Genomic DNA, 20886 nt, shown 5'->3' with positions numbered 1-20886 from the left:
TTTTTGAAGGCAAGCATAGTCTTGGGTATTGGCATCACCGTTAACTTTTTTAATAACTGAATATACAGTTCTTAAAAATGCAATCATTGAGATCTTTGCCAGTTTTAAAGACCATCACTAATTGCTTTTGGCACTTTTTACTCTACTGAAAGACAAGAGACACTTCTCCCTACCTCTCTAGGTCTTACTGAAAGGCTTTGAAAATTAATCCTCTAAGGGTCATGAGTTTAAGAAGAGCAGGAAATAGAGATGATAGAAATGGCACTTAACTTTGTCATCACTTTCTTTTCCGTCTTTGGCCTTCCTCTCTTCCTTGTCTGGGATCAGTCAGAATTCTGCTTCTGTCACTCAGTTATTTGAGCCCAGCCCTTTTCCTTTCTTGTCTGTTTCATTGCCTATTGAGTAAAATATCCAATTTCCTACATTTTTATTTTCTACTTCATTTTTGAAATGAGGTAGAACATTAAGTAATATATATCTCTCCCCACTTTAATTGATCCCATTCTCTCTTTCTAGCTTCATCTCTCACTATTCCTCTCCACGGGCCCATGCCCCCACTCCAGCTTTAGTGTGCCTCAGGATCACCTGCAGGTGATTACCTGCAAGTTAAAACCTTGGGATCATCTGCAGGTTAAAACCAAGATTGCTGGGTCTCACCCCAGTGATTTATTTGTAATTTTTCATGAAGATGAAATATATACATGCTATCTGTGCAGAAGAAGCTTCTGATCTCATTGTTCAGATGAGACACACATAAGTGGAACGTGAATATTCTTTGATCCAATAATTCCACATGTGTTTTGAGATTTGGGGAGGATCCATTCAATAAAGCATCAGCAGCCTAACTATCTGATGAACTTTTAACGTGGTTGACAATCAGAATCTTGCTGCCACCTGAGTGGAATTCCATTTTTGGTTTCATAATTTTCCCATCCATGTTATTTAGAAAATTTATAAGCAAAATGTGACAAGGTAGCATGAGAAGTACTAATGATCGTGCTTTTTTCTGTTTGACTCTCTAATGACTCTGTTGTGCTCTGCCTATGCTCCCATCCTCTTCAAGTAGACCTCAGATTCACTATTGGGGAAAGTTGTGACAGGAAGCCTGAGAAGATGGCCTCAATGCCAAGCCCCTGGAACACAGACATCTTGTTCCAGTTTATCCAATCAAAAGCTACTCTAGATGTGATTGTGAAGGACCTTTGCAGGTCATTAAGTTGTCAAAGTAGTTGACCTTAAGATGGGAAGATTACCTGGGAGCCCTAACTAATCATATGATCTCTGTAAAATGAATTATTTTCTTTGTCCATAAAAGAAGAATCCAGAGAGATGTGCCTTGGCTGGACTGGAAGACAGCAATAACCATGCTGTGAACAGCCCACGAAGGCCATATGGCATGGAACTGTGGCAGCCTCGAGGAGTTGACATTGGTCTCTGGTTGACAGTTAAAAGGAAAATGGGAACTTTAGTTCAGCAGCAGCAAAGCCATGAATGAGAAAGAAGGAGGGAAGGAGGAAACGAGGAGCCGCATCCTCATCCAACACCTTTATAGCTACCTGGCTATAAAGGACTCTGAGCTTCTGGAGAATCCAACCACATTGTTTCTGAACTTCTAAAGTACAGGAATTGTGAGTTGACCCATTTATTTTGTTTTAAGCCATTAAGAATTTTGGAAATTCATTTGTAGCATAGAAAACAAATACAGAAGCCTTAAGCCTAGAGTGCAGATAAGCAAATATGTTAATCATGGGCTTTTAAGCGCATAAATAACTTGTCATTAGTTATTTAGGGAAATATTTTTGTGACCAGTCATGTCCCCCTATCAGAGAGAGAGATTAAACACAAGAAACAAGAACAAACAGGAGCTGAACTAGACACAAAGGAGGATTCATCAGCAGAAGTGAGTACAGACACTGCTACTGAGTAAGGAACCAGGAGGCATGGGCCATGTAGATAGAGCAGGAGAGAAACAAAACCTTCTCATGCTGGACTAGCTTGGAGGACTTCACTGTGAAGGGAACCTGTGACTTTCTTCCAAGGGTGCAGGGAGCTGCCATCAGACAGTCACACAAACTCTTGGGCAGTTGGAGGTCAAGAGTGAGTGGATGAGGGAAATTTGTGGGGACCTCACATTCTAGTCTAACCTGTGGAGATAAGGAAACCCGCCCAAGAGCCCAAGAAGACCTGCTGTATGTCAGCAGAAACAAGTGTAGAGGCTGATGGGAACCAGCCACCCCTCTCGATTACCACGAGCTGGGTCAGCCTCTCTGATCTGGGAAGCCAGCCAGGAAGACGCAGGTGGGGAAGAGACATCCTGCAAGGACTGAACAACCAGTGCATGGCTGGGTGTGCCTGGGAAGGACTAGATCCTTACCATTTGGGGAAAATGGAGCCTCAAGAAAGAAACTGAGCCCATTTTTAGGAAACATCTTAAAGTTGCATATGGCCCACTTGAGTTTGTGGCTATGGACATTGTATAGTCACAAATTCTGATTTTCCAGGGGAAGCAAGGAATAAGTGAAAAGGACACTAGGCCAGGATTCAGGGATTTCGACTGTGGTGCTCTTTCTGTCATTGTTTTATTGGATGCCAGACACTCCACCATTTTGGGTTTCTTGTTCTTCACCAGCCACATGAGAGGTTGAGATTAAATAATTCCCAAAGTCTCCTCCAGCTCTGACATCCTTTTCCTGCCAGATGAAGCAGGATTTTCTTTTTTTCAATAGTCTCTCACCATTCAGAGTTTGAAATCTCACCTGGTGGCCCCAAAGGAGTCAGGGAATTTTGTTATCCAGCAATTTGAGTGATAAGAAAAAGCCATCAAAAGACAGATGGGACCACACCAAACTCAAGAGTCCTTAAGCACCCTACCTCACGGAGAGGGAGTACAGTCCAGTCTGCTCATTGCTGTCTCTCAGAAGGTAGCTACCATCCCATCCATTGGAGAGAAGAAGAGCCTCAGCTGCATGACGTGAGAGGTTGCCATGATACCACCTAGAAAAGGGAAAACAGCACTTTCACTCAGAGAAAACCAAAGGATGACTTCTTCACGGGGCTTCCCTCTGAAGATTCCTTACCAATATGCTTCCCATCATAGGTAGGCCAGAGACCAAGCTCTCAGCCCAATCAGGACAAGGCTGAAGCAGGGAAGAGAGAGTCGGCTAATAGCAGCGTGCTATGGGTTGAATTGTGTCCTAAAGATTCACATGTTGAAACCCTAACCTCCAGTACTTCAGAATACAAAATTATTTGGAGATAAGTATTAATCTAGTTAAAATGAGGACATTAAAGGGAGCCTTAACCCAATGTGACTGGGGTCCTCTTATAGAAAGAGAAACTTAGGAGATAGCCTCATGGGCCTCCGAAGGAACCATCCTATTGTCACTCTGGTTTTAAATTTCTCCAGAAATGTGAGATGAAAGTCTAATGTTGGGTAAACCGTTGAGTTTGTGGTATTTCATAAGGCAGTCTTATCAAAATAATAGAGAATGTTGATTTAAGAACAGAGATTTTTAAAAAGTCCAATCCAAAACAGCCATAAAAATAGGCTTTGACTAATTTTCTTTCTTTTTTTTGGTCTCTGCCTCTTACTCTCTCTTTTGTCAAGTATGAAACCGTTTCATGGAAAAGCCACTAAGCTATTGCACTATAGTCCACTGTTCTGAGTGAAATGAAGCCAGTTGTAAAGAATTCTGGTGTTTTATAGTGAGTGCTGGCTCATCAAATATTGTGTCAAACTGACAAATACCTGAAGAGATGGGAAAGTCCCAAGGAGATTCACATTCATATACCTCTCTGTGTGTGTGTGTGTGTGTGTGTGTGTGTGTCTGTGTTTTAACTGATCTTGTATTTTAGAAATGGTAACATATATCTATGATAAAAGAAAAAAATCCAAATAATTCAAAACAAGGCATGGTGAAAATAAAGTCTTTTTTTTTTTTCAGTCTTAAGATGCAGTCCCCCTGTTTCTTTCTCCAGAAGATACAAATGCTAATCATTTTCCTGGGTTTCCTACTACGATGTATTCTATGCCTCTAGTTGGCATTCAGATCTGTCCCCCCACTCCTAACTCTATGGGAATAAGGCCATTCTAGGACACTGCTGGACATTTTGTTCTTTTCTCCTAATGTTCTACTAATGACGGGACTTTCTTGTGATTTTTTAAGGTCATTGTTATGATAGTCCAGTGTGGCAGTTGAAATTGTGGCTCCTGAAATCTCATTGCCCAGGTCCCAAGTCAGGTAATATCTATTACTGGCAGCAAGATCTTGGGCATGTTACTTTACCAATATGAGCCTCAGTTTCCTCATGTCCAAAGTAGGATAACTAATAGTTGTAGCTCTTAGGCCAATTGTGAGAACTGCACATGTCCACACAGGTGGAGTGACTGAGACAAGCAAACAGGAAGACTCAGAAGGTTAGTTACTATCATAAAGCCATTGAAAATCACAGAGTCATAACTTGCAATCAACCCTCTGTGATACGATTTTATTTTTGTTCAAATATATTTTTTATTCCTTTCCATTTAATCCAGATAACAGATAGTTGAAGATAACAGAGGCAAAGGACCCACAATCCAAGGCAGTGAAGGAGAGATGGACAATTAGACGGGTCATGTCAACATGATGAGCTAAGTGCTATTGAAGAGGTGTGTAGAGCATGCAAGAACTTTCTTCTGGCAGTGAGGGACCTTGTCATGAGCCACACAGGCTGTGATGTTCCTGTGGCATGAAATTTTAGCTGTAGCGATAAAGAATAAAGTACATCTGTGGAAGGAAGTTTCTACATAGATGTTCAAGATATCTGTTTCCTAAACCTACATTTCCTAATACATGTTTCTTTAGCATATTTCCTCTTTTGGACAGAGGTGCTTTTATTCAGTTTAAGAAATGTATTTGTTAGCTGATAGCAGTGGCATTTATAAGAAAACCCACTGAGTAGTTTTCCCAGAGAAATCTCACTCATTGAACTGATTCCCAGACAAGTTCAAATCTGTTCACTATAAAATGCTTTCAAAGCACAGCTGGAAGGATTACAAGGGAAGCTATAACAAGCTTCAAGTTCAACTAAAACCAAAATGATAATTCTTCTTGGTACATAAAATCTCTGCAAGGTCAAAAGTTTTTTTTAAGTATATTTTGCCAATAATTAACCTCAGAATGAACATTTCATCATAAGATTTAATTAAAGCCAGTAGATTATTTATTTGAAATAACATTGATTCACAAAATTTTAAAACATAAAAGATTTGCACATTTCATTGAATGTCTTTTTTTTCTTTTCTGTGTGTGTGTGTGTGTTGTGGGTTGTGTGTGTGTGTTTGTGCTGCTGAAGATTGAAGATTGAACCCAGGGAGGCTCTGAGCTATACCCTCAGTGCTTTTCATGTTTTGAGACAGGGTGTTGCTAAATTTTTGAGTCTGGTCTTGAATTTGAGATCCTCCTTCCTCAGCCTTCCAAGTTGTGCACCGCCGCTTCTGTCTTTTCAACAGCATCTGCGGTCTGTGTTTAAAGCATGAACAGAAATCTAATATCAATTTTAGCCTGATGACAATTTTTACTAAGATTTTTTTTGTGATAATATTTTAATTATATACCATAAATCCATAAGAAACACTGGAGTATAAAGCAAAAGTCACCTTGGAAAATCCTTACAGAGTTAATTTCCAGGTGGCAGCTTTGCTTGAATCAATGTTGTCATCTTGGTTTCATGGACTCTGGGGCCTGGGCAACCTAATATGGATCTTTCCAGGAAGCTGAATACACATGGCCATATTGATGATGCAATGAGTATTCTCATTCCCCAAACAGCTCTACCACTAAGGTCTCAACTTCCCCTTTTAGTGGAATGAAATATTCCCTTCTGAAAACACTTTGATGAACACATCTGCCAGGGAAGTGGATATGGACCTAAATAACACAGTGTGTCCTTTTAAGAAATATATTTACCTTTGGTAAGGATGGTTTGAGTCTATGTGCATAAAGAACTAAAAGTTACAAATAAAGTTAAACTTGTAGTGTTCCCATAATGAACCTTCTGTATCTTTGAATTGCTTCAGATCTGTGCAAATCCTTGTGCAAAGTATTGTGCTAGGCAGGTAAGGGTGCAAAAATGAAAAAGCCCAGACAGAGCTTCAAGAAACCATTAATTTAGTCAGTAGGAAAAGAAAAGTACTTTGCAAACTACATGCAAGAAGGAATAATACCCAAGGGATGTCCTAGGAAGGACAATCAAAACCAGGTTCCTTGAATGAGCTGACAACAAAGTAGGCTTTGAAAAGTATTCAGTGATTTTTGAAGTATTGCTTTTTTCTGATTATAAAGAAAATATAGTAAAAATTAAAATATATACATGGAAAGAAGAGAATAAAAACCTTTCATAGAAGGGGAAATACAAATTCAAATAAAGGTTCACTACTAATCAAGTAAATGTAAATTAAAACTGCAATATGATATTTTTATTTATCCACCAGATATCTAAAAGAGAAGGATTAGACAGTATTAAATATTAGAGAAATTTGGGGGGTAATAGATATTATCATTTGTTATTAGTAAGTGTATAGTTGGGAGGAGAATTTTGCACATCTCCCATAACTGAACCTCAGGTAGAGATGCTACTTCTAGTGTCCACTTAATGAAACACATATAAGCAGGAGAAAATATGAGCAGAGGTGTTTACTGAAAAATTGTGTGTGAAAGTAAAATTTGAGGGACAAATACCACAAACAACACAAATCCGAGAAAAAGAACTTAATTTTCATGAATTAACTTGTTGTTCAAAACATTATTTTCAGTTTCACAGTGTGATATTGGTATGAAGTTTTTAGGATTGTTGGTAACTTGAGGAACATTTATCAGGTTGCTTTCATAGGTGAGTTGTGAAGTTCTAGAGCATTTTTATTTATTTATTTATTTTTAGTTGTCCATGTACCATTTATTTATTTATTTACTTACTTAATTTACATGCAGTGCTGAGAATAAAACCTAGTGCCTTACACATGCTAGGCAAGCACTCTACCACTGAGCCACAACCCCAGCCCAGTTCTAGAGCATTTTATGACTATGTACAGTTTCTCTTCTCTTCTTTCTTTCTTTATTATTATTATTATTTTTTGTACTAGGGATTGAATCCAGGGGCACTTAACCACTGAGCCACAGCCCCAGAACTTTTTATCTTTTATTCTGAGACAGGATCTCTCTAAATTGCTGAGGTTCTTGCTAAGTTGCTGAGGCTGGCTTTGAATTTGTGAACCTACTGCCTCAGCCTCCAAAGCAGTTGGGATTACAAGTGTGCACCATCACACTCAGCAGTTTCTGGTCTTAAATATTGTGAATTGGCATCTACTATCCACAGCACTGGAGTCTGCACAAGTGAGAGGACCCAAAGCTGGAGCTTCACGGGCTTCACTGTAAACTTGCTTCTGATGACTACAAAAATCACATTTCTATTTCTTATATTATTACTATTGGTGTTGCTGCTGCTGTTACTGGAAATTGAACCTGCCTTATCACTGAGCTACATCCCCAGCCTTTTTTATTTTTTATTTTGAGACAGAGTCTTGCTAAGTTGCTAAGGATCTTGCTAAACTGCCCAGGCTGGTCTGACACTTGCAATTCCTCTCCAAGTAGCTGGGATTACAGGCATGTACCATGGCACCTGGCTTGTTTCTATTTTCTTTTTTAACCAATCAATTAAAAATGTTTAACTTAGTAAATGAAAATCACATATAATTCCTCATTACAGAAAAAATTACAACCATCAGCTTAGTCTATATTCTTTTCAATTTTTGTAGTGTTTGGATAATTTTGAAACCCTACAGACTTTTATTTAATCTTTATCTACATATTTCTAATGATGGGGGATTCAGTACTTATAGAGGAAAGATTAGCCATTCTTGCATGATTGAGGGACAGAAAACTTTTGCCTCCATTGAATTGCCACCCCTGATGTACAGCTTTCAAGACAGTCCCAGAGCTACTTCTTGGAGTTACATAGATGAGAGAACTTCGAATGTATCTTTTTCTCTTTTTCATCATCTTCATCTACTCTTTTTATGACAGACTTTCAGTTCATTTATCATCCAGGGACCTTATTATTCAAAGACCTATTTCCTCTGAATATCTTCCATATTTTAAATTTCTATCTTAAAGATAAGTGCTGGCATTCAAAACAGAGAAGGTTAGCATCTTTCTTGTTCTTCCTGCTGGTCACACCATAAAAAGCTTGAGATTGCATTACATTAGTTTCACAACTGCATGGTGTGACTGATTCACGCTGAACCTACTGTTAATTAAAACTCCCAAGTAGGTTATTTTCCTCTACTGGTTTTAGAAGGGCAATGTTTTTAGAGTTAAATGCAATGACAAACCAATTTACTACTGGGAAATACCAAGTAAAAAAGTATGCTACCTTAGACCACAAATGTAGAGCGTGTCAGTGAGAATCTCACCCACGCCTTCTCCTCAAGTCTTTTCTCAGCTAGTCCATCAGCTCCAATCAATTTTAATTTAAAAACTATGTGATTTCACCCAAGTAGCATCCTTCATGTCTTTATCTGTTAAGGCAACTACTGGTAATGTCTACAAAGAAAACCTTATTTTCACACATGCAACACTGTGTTCTTTTTTTTAATTAATTAATTTATTTATTTTAGTTGTAGTTGGACACAATACCTTTATTTTATTTATTTTTATATAGTACTGAGAATCGAACCCAGCGCCTCACATGTGCTAGACGAGTGCTCTACTGCTGAGCCACAACCCCAGCCCCAACACTGTGTTCTTATTTTTATAAACTTTTTACATGACTTTTTAACTTTTTCAGATAAGAAAAAACTATGAGCTTTATAAATTATACCATATATTATGAATATGCCAGACATTGTCCTAGGTGCTTTATCTATACATTGGGGAAAAAGGTTCATTTTTCTGAACCTTAAAAATTATTTTTGTCTCACTTTCCTTGAAGAATTAAAAAGTGCAAGAAATTACTATTTATAACAATCTATTAAAAACAATGTGTTATATTCTTCTTTTCTCCCCCAAGGCCTACTACACATTTTCACAATTTGTCTCAAGGTTAAGAGTCCACAGAACAGAGAGTAATCAAGCTTTAAAAGATTATTAGTACTGGGTTTATAAAATTATTAAAACTAGCAGTTGACTTTGAAGGAAATAGTGGTATTATCCCTTCCATGATACAGTAACAAATTAGGAAACACCCACCCACTAAAGAATTTTCATAGTCGCTTCTTGGTAAGGTACAGGAAATAAACTGAACCACAGAGCAAGCCCGCAGACTAGATCCAGAAAGCTGGTCCTCCATGTAGACTTCTCTGCTTTCATTCCAGTGCCTCCTTGTGCTAGAACCTTCTGGAAAATTGCTCCAGCATGTTGAAAGCTTCAATGTTTTTTATCCCATTTGATTTTTCAAAAGTAATTTTTATCAGTTCTTTTTAGTTGTATATAATATTAGGGTTCATTCGGACCCACTATATAAAATGTATTTTATATCAGTCCCTACATAGACGACCACATATATCTCACAAATATACACACACGGAGTAGCAGGAAACAACACTGATCCTTCCATATGCAATTTACTTGAATACTTTCATGTCTATTCATTTTGAATAAATATCATTGTGACTCACTAAACTCACTCTAAGACCTCAAGAGGTTGCACTCAGTATTTGTTTTTGTTTGGCACATGGTGTTTGAAAAGCCCTGCAAAGCATTGCAACTCAGAATGTGGACTGACCCCATCGACATCATCTGGGATCTTGCTAGAAACACACATCAGGTCCTACTCTCAACCTGCTGAGGTCCAGGTGATTGTTATGCAGTTTAGAGTTGGAGAAATACAGACGTGAAGGATTCTTGGCCCTAAAAACTTCAGTTCACTTCAATAAACTTGATAGTTCAGTATTTGTACCTGGAGAGAGGGGCAAGACAAAGTACTAACTGGTTTTTGGTACTAATCAAAAGGAAAAGGGAAGGATCTTCAGGTAAGCATAGTCAGAAATTGCCAAATAGCTCCCATTTCAGTGATATGATATGGGAGGGGAGTTCATGGAGGGCTGCAATGACCAGGGTAAACTTCAAGAAGGAAGAAGATCAGGAGCCAGGGCTTGAAGATTGGATATTTAATTGATTAGTAAGAAAAAAAAGGACATTCTAAGAGGAAGGAAGGCATGAGCAAAGACATGGGGGTTCATGTATGCACTGTATATTGAGGCAACAGAATGCCTAGTTGAAACAGCGAGTCCATGTTGGGGACTCAATGCAAGACAATGCTGCAAGAACTGGTGGGCCAGAAAGCTTGCAATTTAAAATATGAGCCACTCCTCTACTTATAAATTGCATTTCTTAGGCTGGGGTTGTGGCTCAAGTGGTACAGAGCTCACCTAGTATGTGTGAGGCACTGGATTTGTTCCTCAGCACCACATAAAAATAAAATAAAGATATTGGGTCCACCTAAAACTAAAAAATAAATATTTTTAAAAATTGCATTTCTTTCTTTTTTTTAAGATATAGACAGATTTATTTAGGAAGGTAGATACACATTCAAAGGAGAGTGGGCTGTCCCAAGATTGAGAAGCAGCCTAGATTGTGCATCTTTGATGATAAAACTTCTTAGTAAGCTATGTCTACAGATTATTCACAGATTTAATGATATATTCTTCCTCTTCCTGACAAAAAGAAGTGAAATAGAACCAAGACTCTGTCCCAAGAGAGCTGCAAAGAGGATTTACATTTCAATCCAAGGCGAGAACAGAAACTTCTGGTCGCTAGAAGGCCCGGAACCAACAAAAGAACTCTTCTTTAGAGAAATTTCTCTAGTCTTCATTTTCAAAAATTATTCTCACTTTTGAATGACACTGACACACCCTTTGAATTCTCTAGACCAAAAACTAATAGAGGCATCATTCACTTCTCTAAATCCATGGCTGGCATAGCTGATTGATTTGTCTCCTGTTTTTGCTGAAGCTATAGCTCAGTCTCAGTCCTGAGCACAACAGGGATAGAAGACAAGATGAACCTCTCAGGCTCTCCCTCTCCAGGCGATCTTTACTTGGCTAATAAAACCTCAGCCTTTGAGTTATTCCATGGGATTTTCTGGCTGCTGTTTTATTTACCTTCATTTTTTTTTTTTTTTATAGAGTTGGTGCTGGACACTTTGACTTTGTGAAAGATAAAGCTCCTGATCCTCTGTGCAAGAGAAATCCTGAGTTGAGGATAAGGAACTGTCTTATTTAGCTCAAGAGCTTTTGGTCCTATGATTGGTCTCATAGTCAGGTATATCCAGGACAAGATGGTATTGTCTCTGTGAGCATGTGAAGTCACATGTTCACAGGTGTGAGCTTATCTTTCCACTGATCAGAGTGATGGACCCTGTTTAAGCAGAGAGAACCAAGGATCAGGAAAGTTTTCTAATAAGGCTGCCTTCAGGCCTAGTGTGATGTGGGACAATTTTTTCAGAAGGGATGTTTCTGTGATGGACTCAGCACCATGGTGCCTTTCTAGATCACTATTGTAAATGCCCGCATTTACAAATGCTACTAGCAGAGCTAAATGGTGAGGCCATCTGTCCCTGGCTTTAGAAAACAGACTTGAGTGATGACAAAAGCCAACTATGTTAGCCATCAGCTAAAGGCAGCTCCCAAGTTTTCTGGTGGGAGTCAAGGCCCTGTTGGAAGGGAGAAGAGAACTCTGTGGGAGTTAGAGACCAGGAAAAACCTGTTCTTGAAGAAGTCTGAGGAATGAGACCAGAAGTTCTGGGGGATGGAAACAGTGAGATAGAGATAGAATAGAGACTCAGAGATTCAGAGACCACAGAGTGGCACAAAGAGTCAGAGTCACAATTATCAAAGAGCTGTACACAGATAGATAGAAACAGGCATAAAAACAGACAGATAAAGGCCCACTGGCTCACAAAAACAGCCAACAATATTAGAAAGAGTGATTTAGGACACACACATACAGACCCAGTGAACTGGAGATGCAGGCAGAGAACCACAGGTAGGTAGGCGTAGGGGCAGACTCATAGAGCCTATCCAGAGATGGGTCGGCACATCCAGAGAAGCCTGTGACTTGGAGTGACCTGAGAGATAGACATGGCCACTGACTTGAAGGAGGAGTGGAAATTGCATCTCGTCACAACAAAGGTCCTGCTCAATTCCCAGCAGCACGCACAGGGGAGGAATGGCTACAAGACCCAAGGAGCATCATGAATCCTGGTGGTTGGGTACAGGAAATGCCTGGTTTGGACTAGAAAAAACATTCCACAAATGAGAATCTGAGAAGGCCTAGATGGGATGGGCAGGGATTCAAAACCAGAGATTCTCGGCAGGGATTTGGGGAGAAGGGGCTTTGAATGAAATCTAGTTGACTCTTCACTTAGTGACTACTAAGTGATGACTAAGTGATTACTCTTGTACCCTATATTTCATAAAATGTTAGTTCTGGGTTTATTGTCTTTGGTTTGTGGTTGCCAGTGACAATCTGGCATTGTGGGTTAGTATAGGAGACAGAGAAAGACACTTTCAAGAAGCTACAGCTGCAGGAAAGAGTCCCAGTCTTGGGGGATGTAAAAAAATACAGTCAGATCCTTGTTTTACTGGTTACCTCTTCTCTAGTCTGTGGTTCAGATGATACCTGTAACTGATGTCAGTTTATCCCATCAGTAAAAAGTGTTGGCATGAGGGGCCTGAATGCTTCTGGGGTGATGAATGCAAGCCCATCACCAGGTTGGTGTGGTGGAGAGCTCATGGGCTGGAGCCAGGAGCCACTGAGTTCTGGCCTTGGCTTCGACTCAACTTGTAGCAATTCAACCAACACTTACATATGTGCTCTTTGTCAAGTGGTAGGCCAGGAGAGAGAGGACAAAGATGAATAACCTATATTTCTGCTCAGTTCCTAAGGAGTTCACCTCAAAAGGAAAAGGGAAACAGATGGCTAAACCCCTTAGCACCTCAGGATTCACATCTGCAAAATGGCTCCAATTTTATTTGGTGAATCAACCCAAAACACTAACTACCAGTAGCAAATAAAAATAGAACAGTAACATGGAACCCAGGCAGCTCTAGAATTTTATAGTGATAAAACAAAGAACAAATTTAAAAATACTTGTGTGAGACATTAAGGTTTTCAAAATATCTTTGATTTCATTTTGAAAAAATACACAAAAGCAGAACAAGTTTTGTTTGGAATGTTAATCACTTATCATTCTTAGTGTAATGGAATTACTGGCTTCCGCTCCTGTTCCTTCCTTGCTGTTCCAGATCAATTTTTACTCTAGTTTCTCATTCACCAATCTGTAAACTGCCTAATTAGATTTATTGGCTCTGGACCACTACCACTTATGTGCTCAACTGCCCAAAATTAATCTATCTAACAATAAAACATGATGACCATGGAATTCCACATGCCTGCAAATATTCCATATTGTTCATTGACAAATCTATTTCAGGCCCTCTTGAATCTGGACCAACTTAAGAATCCAAACTTTGACACAGGGCTACAGGTTGGCCCAAGATGGGAACCCACAACTGCTTTGAGACAGAGAAGGAAATGAAAAGTATACAATCAGAAAGCAAGAGCAATATTATGTACATAGTACTGCCACAGTGTTGCAATTCAATCTCTGTGTGTCAGTGAGTGTGTATGTTCACAGAAAAATATTTTTACAAAACTGGAAATAATTGGACAATATAATTTAGTTGCTAGAACATGGCTGATATTTTTTAATGCATTATTCCTTTAGTTTTTGATAATGAATATATATTATGGCAATTTTAACTGTTTATTGTGAATAATTTTGGATATACAAGAAAGTAGAAAATAGTATAAATAGTAAAATAAACAATGCCCACATTTAAATAATACCAATGCTTCAGACAGGGAGGTTTTTTGTTGTTTGTTTTTTGCCATCCTAGGATCAAACCCAGGACTTCACTCATGCTTGGCAAATGCTTTACCCTTAAGCTACGTCCCCAGGCCCCATACTTTAGTTAGAATAATTTTGTTGTTGTTGTTTTTGTTTTGTATGGGGGATTGGACCCAGGGCTGGTTTACCACTGAGCTATATCACCAGCCCATTTATTTTTTATCTTGAAACATGGTCTCACTAAGTTGCTGAGGCCAGCTTCAAATTTGCAATCCTTCTGCTCCCAGATCTCTGGGGTAGGAGGCATGCATCCCACTATGCCAGACTAGTTATAATAGTTTGTAACTTTTTGCCATATTTTTGTTTATATATCTTTTGATAAACAGCTTTAAATTACAGACATCATGCTACTTTAACCCTAAATAATTCAACGTGTGTCTCTAACAAGTAATATTTTCTTACATCATTGATATCAAGATGAATTAAACGATGGTTCTTCTGCTTTCCTCAGGCGTAACTGGTTTTAAACAGAGAAGTGGGCAGGCACCAGTGGCAGGGCCTCCGGGGGACCCAGACCACAGAGGAGCTGGAGGTGAGCTAGACAGGGAGCTAAGACCCTGGCCATTCACGTACCCCATAGTGAGTTTCATCAGGTCCACTTTAGGAGGAAGAGCCAGAAGTTTATAGGAATTTAGCCTCTAAGGGGAGTTGTAAGAGACAGAAATTAATCCAAGGCTTCTAAAGAAAAAAAGAGTCCATTAGGAAAATAGAAGTACAAGGGGGAAGACGGGGTGGAAGCTCCTCACAGAGCAAGGTAGGCCTGAGGGAATACCCAGACGGGTCCCAGGGACTGGGTGGCCTGAAGCTTTGTGGGCTCCTTCTATTTTCTGGGTGGCATGTTTGCCACTTATACTCCTTTACTCTTGGGGGGTTTTGTCTTTTTTTTTTTTTTTTTGTATCAAATGTCACCATTTCTGACTTCAACTGACAAACAAGACCATCTTCTCTGCTTCCAGTGATCTTCCATACCACCACAGGTAGCACTTTCTCTGGCCACTGTTAGGGCCCCCAGCCCACACTGCAGAGCATTCTAACCACGCCTGCCTTGCCTCCTGTCGCCGCACAGATATTTTTCCTTTATTTCAGTCTCCCCATGGCGCCTTGCCTAGTGTCCCCCTTTAATAGGTGATCCACAGGAGAGAGGAAGACTGGAGAGCAGCCCCGCCCACTGTGGATTTCCATGAGTAAGGAGAAGGAACAGAAAACACAAAAACTGAAGTGGGAACTCACTTAACTCAAGAGGAGCGCCTACTGCATACTAGTTACATACTACCAACAGCGCAGAAGAATCACCTTCCATTTTTAGAATCCAAGATGACAGAATTTTCACCGAAGGGGAACTTTGTAGATTCCTTTAGAGTGTGTTTAAGGTTAACTGGAGGTGACATAACATTTTTAATTTTTAAATAGCTCCCTGTATTTCTATTAGAGCAACAGGCCATATAATTCCAGAAGCTAAAAATTACAGCTTAAAAAAATATAAGTCCTTATACACAGAATTTCTGTCTCTCTCTCTCTGCATGTATGTATATATATGTATATATACTGTTCTTTTTTTTTTTTTAAAGGAATATGATAATCTCTAAAGCAGCCATAGTGTTTCCTTTAGGTTTGGAAATGACAGTTGTATTAGTTTCATGGAAGGATTAGCCAGCTTCTGGGCTTCACGATGATCTTTGGTCTAGGGCCAGAGTGGTACCCTTGTGATTTAAACTGTGAGGGGCGGAGGGCTTTTCTTGGTAGTTGGTGGCTAAAAGTAACTTAAGGGAGTCTGACAAACTGACACAACGTCAGCCTTTCCTATCTTTTTCTTTCCAAATTGTTTCTGGTGAAGGACCTGCTCTTGAAATATTCTTATATCTCAAGAAAATTCATGGAAAGATTAATCTATATACATCTTAACCTTTGCTGGGATTTTCATTTATGTCACCTTAAGTTGCCATGCCAACTGTTGTTCTTCCTGCTATCAGTTAAAATCATTGGAAACTCATCATCATCCTTTACTCAGAATCTGTCTTCGAAACAGGTCTCTTCTAACTGCACACCCCACCCCCACCCCTGTCCAATCTGGGGCTGAGAAGACCACCAGGAAACCTCCACTAGTTCTTCTGTGCTGTTCTCTTAGGGCTCTATGTTATTCTTGTCCAGCTGATCCAACTCAGCTAGCTGGGCTGTTCTAGCATCTAACCTGGGCTGCTTTGTGTAGTCATCTTCAAAGTTTGGCTCGTTTTTTTTTTTTTTTTCCTAAATATATTTTTAGTTGTAGATGGACACAATATCTTTATTTTATTTATTTATTTTTATGTGGTGCTGAGGATCGAACCCAGTGCCTCATGTGTGCAAGGCAAGTGCTCTACCACTGAGCCCCAGCCCAGCCCTAAAAGTTGGCTCTTAATCCATTACAAAATAAGACTGGAAGAACTGGATGCAGAGCGCTCCCTAGTCCCCATCCTCCTTTCTAGTGGGGAACAGGAATAGCCAGCGGGGATGGTGGGGGGTCCTAGGGGTCCTGGGCAAGGGGAGCTGCCAGATCCATTTGGCCACGTGGGGCTGGCCAGAGGCTGCAGAGACCAGGGGAAGGGGGCTGAATGCAGCCTCCATCACTGCGCCGAATCCCTGTCTTGATTTTGAAAGTAGAGAAGGCCTGACCACAATCTCTGTCTGCTTCTTACCCACAGTTGTTCACCCCGGTGGCACATTAGGGAACAGGCCTTGCCCCCTCCTGCCTCCCCCTAATCCCACACCATCAAAGTGTAAGTGAAACTGAGCCACAGTTTAGGACAGGTTTTTTTTTTCTGCCCTCTTCCTCCTTCGCTTTTCGGTACAGTAATGCACTTAGGCTGAAAGAAAATAAATGCTTTTGGACTGACACTATGAATGAGACAGGGATGGAAATGCATCTGAGTTGCTTGATTTAGGGACTTGAGAGAATAATAATCCTGCGCTCTAAGCAAGTGACTTGGAAAGAAAATGATGAATTTACTTCAGCTCAGGGTTCAACTTACAGAACTTATATATTCTAGAGCTTGAAGAAAAATAGAACTAAGGCTGATATATGCTTTTTTATAATTTAACCACTAAATTATGTTTATAGCTATCAAAAATATAACATAAAATTTACCTAACTACACAAATTACCTACTGAAAATAATTAAAAACTTAAGTCATTAAAGTTCCTATTATTACGTATTATTGTTGTTATTATTATTATTTATTTGTTTCCAGGAATTAAACGTAAAGGGAGTTAACCACTGAGCAACATCCCTCAGCCCTTTTTATTTTGGGCCCAGGGTCTCACTAAATTGCTTAGGGCCTCCTAACGTGCTGAGGCTGGCTGTGTACTTTCAAAGTTCTTGCCTCAGCCACTGTAGCCCCTGAGATTATAGGTATGTGCTGCCAAGCCCTGTGTCACTATTAAAATAAATAATTAAAAAAAAAACCCAACTACCTTTTATCTATCAATTACATGACATCATTTTTTATGGAGTTTTTTAAAAAACTGAATTAATCAGAAGGTTTGATCCAGACAATACCCTCAGTAAGTTAAAGCTTCAAAGAACAAGTTTAATTTAGATTCACAATTCTGTCAAAGGCAACAAGTCATTGTCAGGATTAATTAAATTATTACCTATGAAAAGCATATCAGTGATGTGCTAGAAGGCTAAATACTGGCTCAGGTTAATCGTAAAATATTTGATTTGCAAATATTAAATATTAATATTAAAAATATTCAATCCTTGGCAGTTTGAACTTGACCATTCCTTGGTAGAGGCAAATAGCTTGAGTTTGTCTCTACTGGGGAAATAGACAAACTCTAGAAATCAGGATTTTGTTTACTCCCCATCCTACCCTAGGGGAACCATGCTCCTGAGAGTTTTTCTGGTGGAATGAAAAAGTTCTAATGCTGATTTGTGGTGATGGTTATATCACTCCTTAAAGTTAATAAAACTTATTGAACTATGCACTTGAAATGGTAAATTTTATGTATGTAAAATATACCTTAACTAAGTTATTGACCAAAATGACCCCCCCACACCGTATTAAAAAAAGGCAAACATTTATTAGTGATTTGAAGATTCAGGTACACATCCAACACACTTAAAATAAATAATAAAACCACACTTACTCAATGCTTTTGAGAGTAAATATTCTGTGCAATGAGTCTCAGTCTCAGCCTCACTTTTGAATCACTTGGAGAGAAATGCTTTTCCCAGAGATACCAAGAATATTTGTCTGTTGTGTAGTCTGGGCACCAGGAATTTAAAAACAAAACCATAAAAACTCCTTGGGTTGTTCTGGTGCATAGCAAAGATGGAGAACCACAGTGATAAGCAGTTTCCCCAGATAACTACAGGTTGCCCATGTTTTTCTTAAAAAAAAACAAAAAACAAAAAACAAAAACTAAACTCATATGCTTAATGAATTTCCAGTTTTTCTGAAAAGAAGAAGTCTAGACAGAAATGTACTTTTTTTTTTTTTTTTTTTTTTTTTTTTTTTTTTTACTTTTTTCTTTTCTTGGAGACTCTGGACTTTGTATCGAGTGTCTATTCTTTTTACAGGGAAGGAAATGTGGAGTTTATCTATAGTGTCTTCTTCCTGGCAGCACAGTTGTCTACAGGGACATCCTACAGTTCCTTTGACATCTACGTGTGCACCAATAGGACTCAAGCACAGATCTTGGGTTTAAGGATTTGTTTAGTTTAGGGCCAAAATTGAATATTTTCTCTGTCTCTCTTCTCCCTTGGGGTTTCTTACTCCAGTGAGCTGTCAATAGATAACAAAACAGGGTGAAGCCTTAGAGCTTAATGATTCAATATAGTTTTGACACCCCAAGTCTAGCTTGAGCACTTCGACTTAGTGATACCTGTTTTAGATGCTCGTGGAGGGGCCTTTACCTTTTCTCTTTGGAGATTCAATAGAGAAGGACAGAGATATTATGGAACTCTGACTTCCTAGTAGCAGGAGTTTCCCTTTTGAAAATTCTACCTAGTGCATCTGATTTGTCATAAGAAGGTAGATCAATTCTGAGACCTCAGTTTTAAAATCTAAAGATGGGAATTACTGCTGAGCATGGTGTGCACACCGGTAATCTGGGTGACACAGAAGGCTGAGGTAGGAGGATGAACAGTCCCATCCCAGTCTCAGCAACTTAGCAAGACCCTGAATCAAAATAGAAAATAAAAAAGGCTCGGGATATAGCTCAGTGGTAGAATGCCTCTGGATTCAATCCCCAGCACACACACTCACACACACACACACACACACACACACACACACACAAGGAAAGGAGTCACTGAGAAATTTCACAGTAATATAACACAAAAAGATACAATTCTTTTTCAGTTTTTCCTTGGTTAAAGACATGGCCCTTGGGATCCCAGCTTTGCCATTTCATTGATATTTGACACTGATGTTTGAAAGATAAGCAAGTTATTCAAACTCCCCTTTGGTGCTTGTTTTTCTTCTTTGTAAGAAGATGACAACAGTTTCTATGTTGTTGGGTTGTGAAGATCTACCTAGAGCTACTGACCCAGGCAGAAGGTAAAGGTTTGGCCCTCTTTGGAAATGCAGGTGTCAAAACCAGTCTCACAGGGTTATTCCCAGTACATTAGGTGAGAGGTCTGGTTTCTCTAGAAAATTCCCTTTTCTTCTCTTGTGTAATACTTGTTTCTTGAAATCAATATCCTGAATGAGCTGTGTCATCTAGTCCCTCTTTAAAATAGAACTCTGATGACTCCACCTACCTACACTTACCTATTTGAGGCAGAAGTTTTATTCTGTTCCATTGGTATTTAAAAGGCTCAAAGTTGCCCCTACAGATATACATACAAGAAAGAACGCATGAATGCAGTGTGAGGAGAAAGAAACTAATGAGATTGGGGCAAAAACTTCCTCATTCTCTCTCTTTAGAAAAAGTCCCTCTCACTTACAGTAGGGTAGGCTTTCTGTTTACCTTACCAGCAACAGTCTGTCAACAGATCACAAAAGTCTTTAGCAGCACATTTATTTGCAAAGCAGAGCAATATCAAGGAAACCAGGCAACATCAACTCACACATCCCAATTCTGTCCCTGTTTTTAAAGAATGTTCAATATTTGACTTTTGTCCCACGTTCTGTATTTATCTGCTTTCACACTTGGAAAAAATAATCTGTTTTTTACAACAGAATTAGGCCCCTAAAGGGAAGATACCTTACACACAGAGACAAATAAAGTGGCCAGTTTAGAAGACAGAGGTGGCAGAGAAAAAGAAAGAGCTAAGGATAATCATTAATTGAGCTTTCAGGATGGAGTAGCAGTTAAGTTCACCCAGAAAACACTTTGAAAAGGGGATTTTCTCTCTCACCCCAAGTCCTGAAGCAGCTCAGCGTCTCCATCTGATCTGCTCCACAGATCCAAGGGATCCTGGGTACTCATTTTCCCTTCTGGAAGTTCTGCTCTGCCCATTCGTGCCCTTCCGTCCGCCTGTGAAGCCCCTGCCAGGTGCTGTGGGGAAGAGGAGAGAGGGGCCCAGCTGCTCCTTAGACTCTGCTCCTCGGTGAACTGGGAGCCTGCTGTAGCTGTGAGTCTCCAAACAGTGAGGAAGTGAAACTTGGTTACTCCTCCCACTGACACTGTCACCCTGGCCCTGAGGCTCTGGCAGGAGTGCTCTGTCAGTGAGGAAGTATGCAAACTTAGGTAGCTACCTGGGACACCCACCCACACCGCCGGCAGGCAGTTTCTGTCAGAGACATAGAGGGGACCATCCACCTGGTATAGGAGGACATTAGTTCAAACTCTTTCCATGAGGCCAAACTATAACTTCTGCCTAACACTATGGGCTTCTCTGGTTTTTAGAGAGAATGAATATACTCATTCACTCACTTTCCTTCTTTTCTCTCTTATGCACACAAGGAGCACTAAGGAAGCTTCCATGTCAGGAACATCTGTAGAGCTGGTGG

At 39.6% G+C, this 20886-nt stretch overlaps 1 protein-coding gene across 2 annotated transcripts in view; it reads right to left on the bottom strand.

Annotated features, from left to right (window-relative positions):
* The window catches only part of Dapp1 (dual adaptor of phosphotyrosine and 3-phosphoinositides 1), a 49162-nt gene extending 28690 nt beyond the window's left edge, over positions 1 to 20472 (bottom strand). Inside the window, exons 1-2 of one of the 2 annotated variants that reach the window (XM_026398136.2) lie at positions 20292 to 20472; positions 2872 to 2994 (exon numbers count right to left, since the gene is read on the bottom strand). In XM_026398136.2, coding sequence (XP_026253921.1) covers positions 2872 to 2994; positions 20292 to 20392 — 224 coding nt within the window. In that variant the 5' untranslated portion in view covers positions 20393 to 20472. The remainder of the gene's footprint in view (positions 1 to 2871; positions 2995 to 20291) is intronic. The other variant, XM_026398137.2, reaches the window with a different exon arrangement.
* Between the last annotated feature and the right edge of the window lie 414 nt (positions 20473 to 20886).

The sequence above is a fragment of the Urocitellus parryii genome, chromosome 10, assembly GCF_045843805.1.
Source record: "Urocitellus parryii isolate mUroPar1 chromosome 10, mUroPar1.hap1, whole genome shotgun sequence".
Classification (NCBI taxonomy): Eukaryota; Metazoa; Chordata; class Mammalia; order Rodentia; family Sciuridae; genus Urocitellus; species Urocitellus parryii.
The sequence above is the reverse complement of the archived record's forward strand: the minus strand, read 5'-3'. Positions and strand labels throughout refer to the sequence as shown.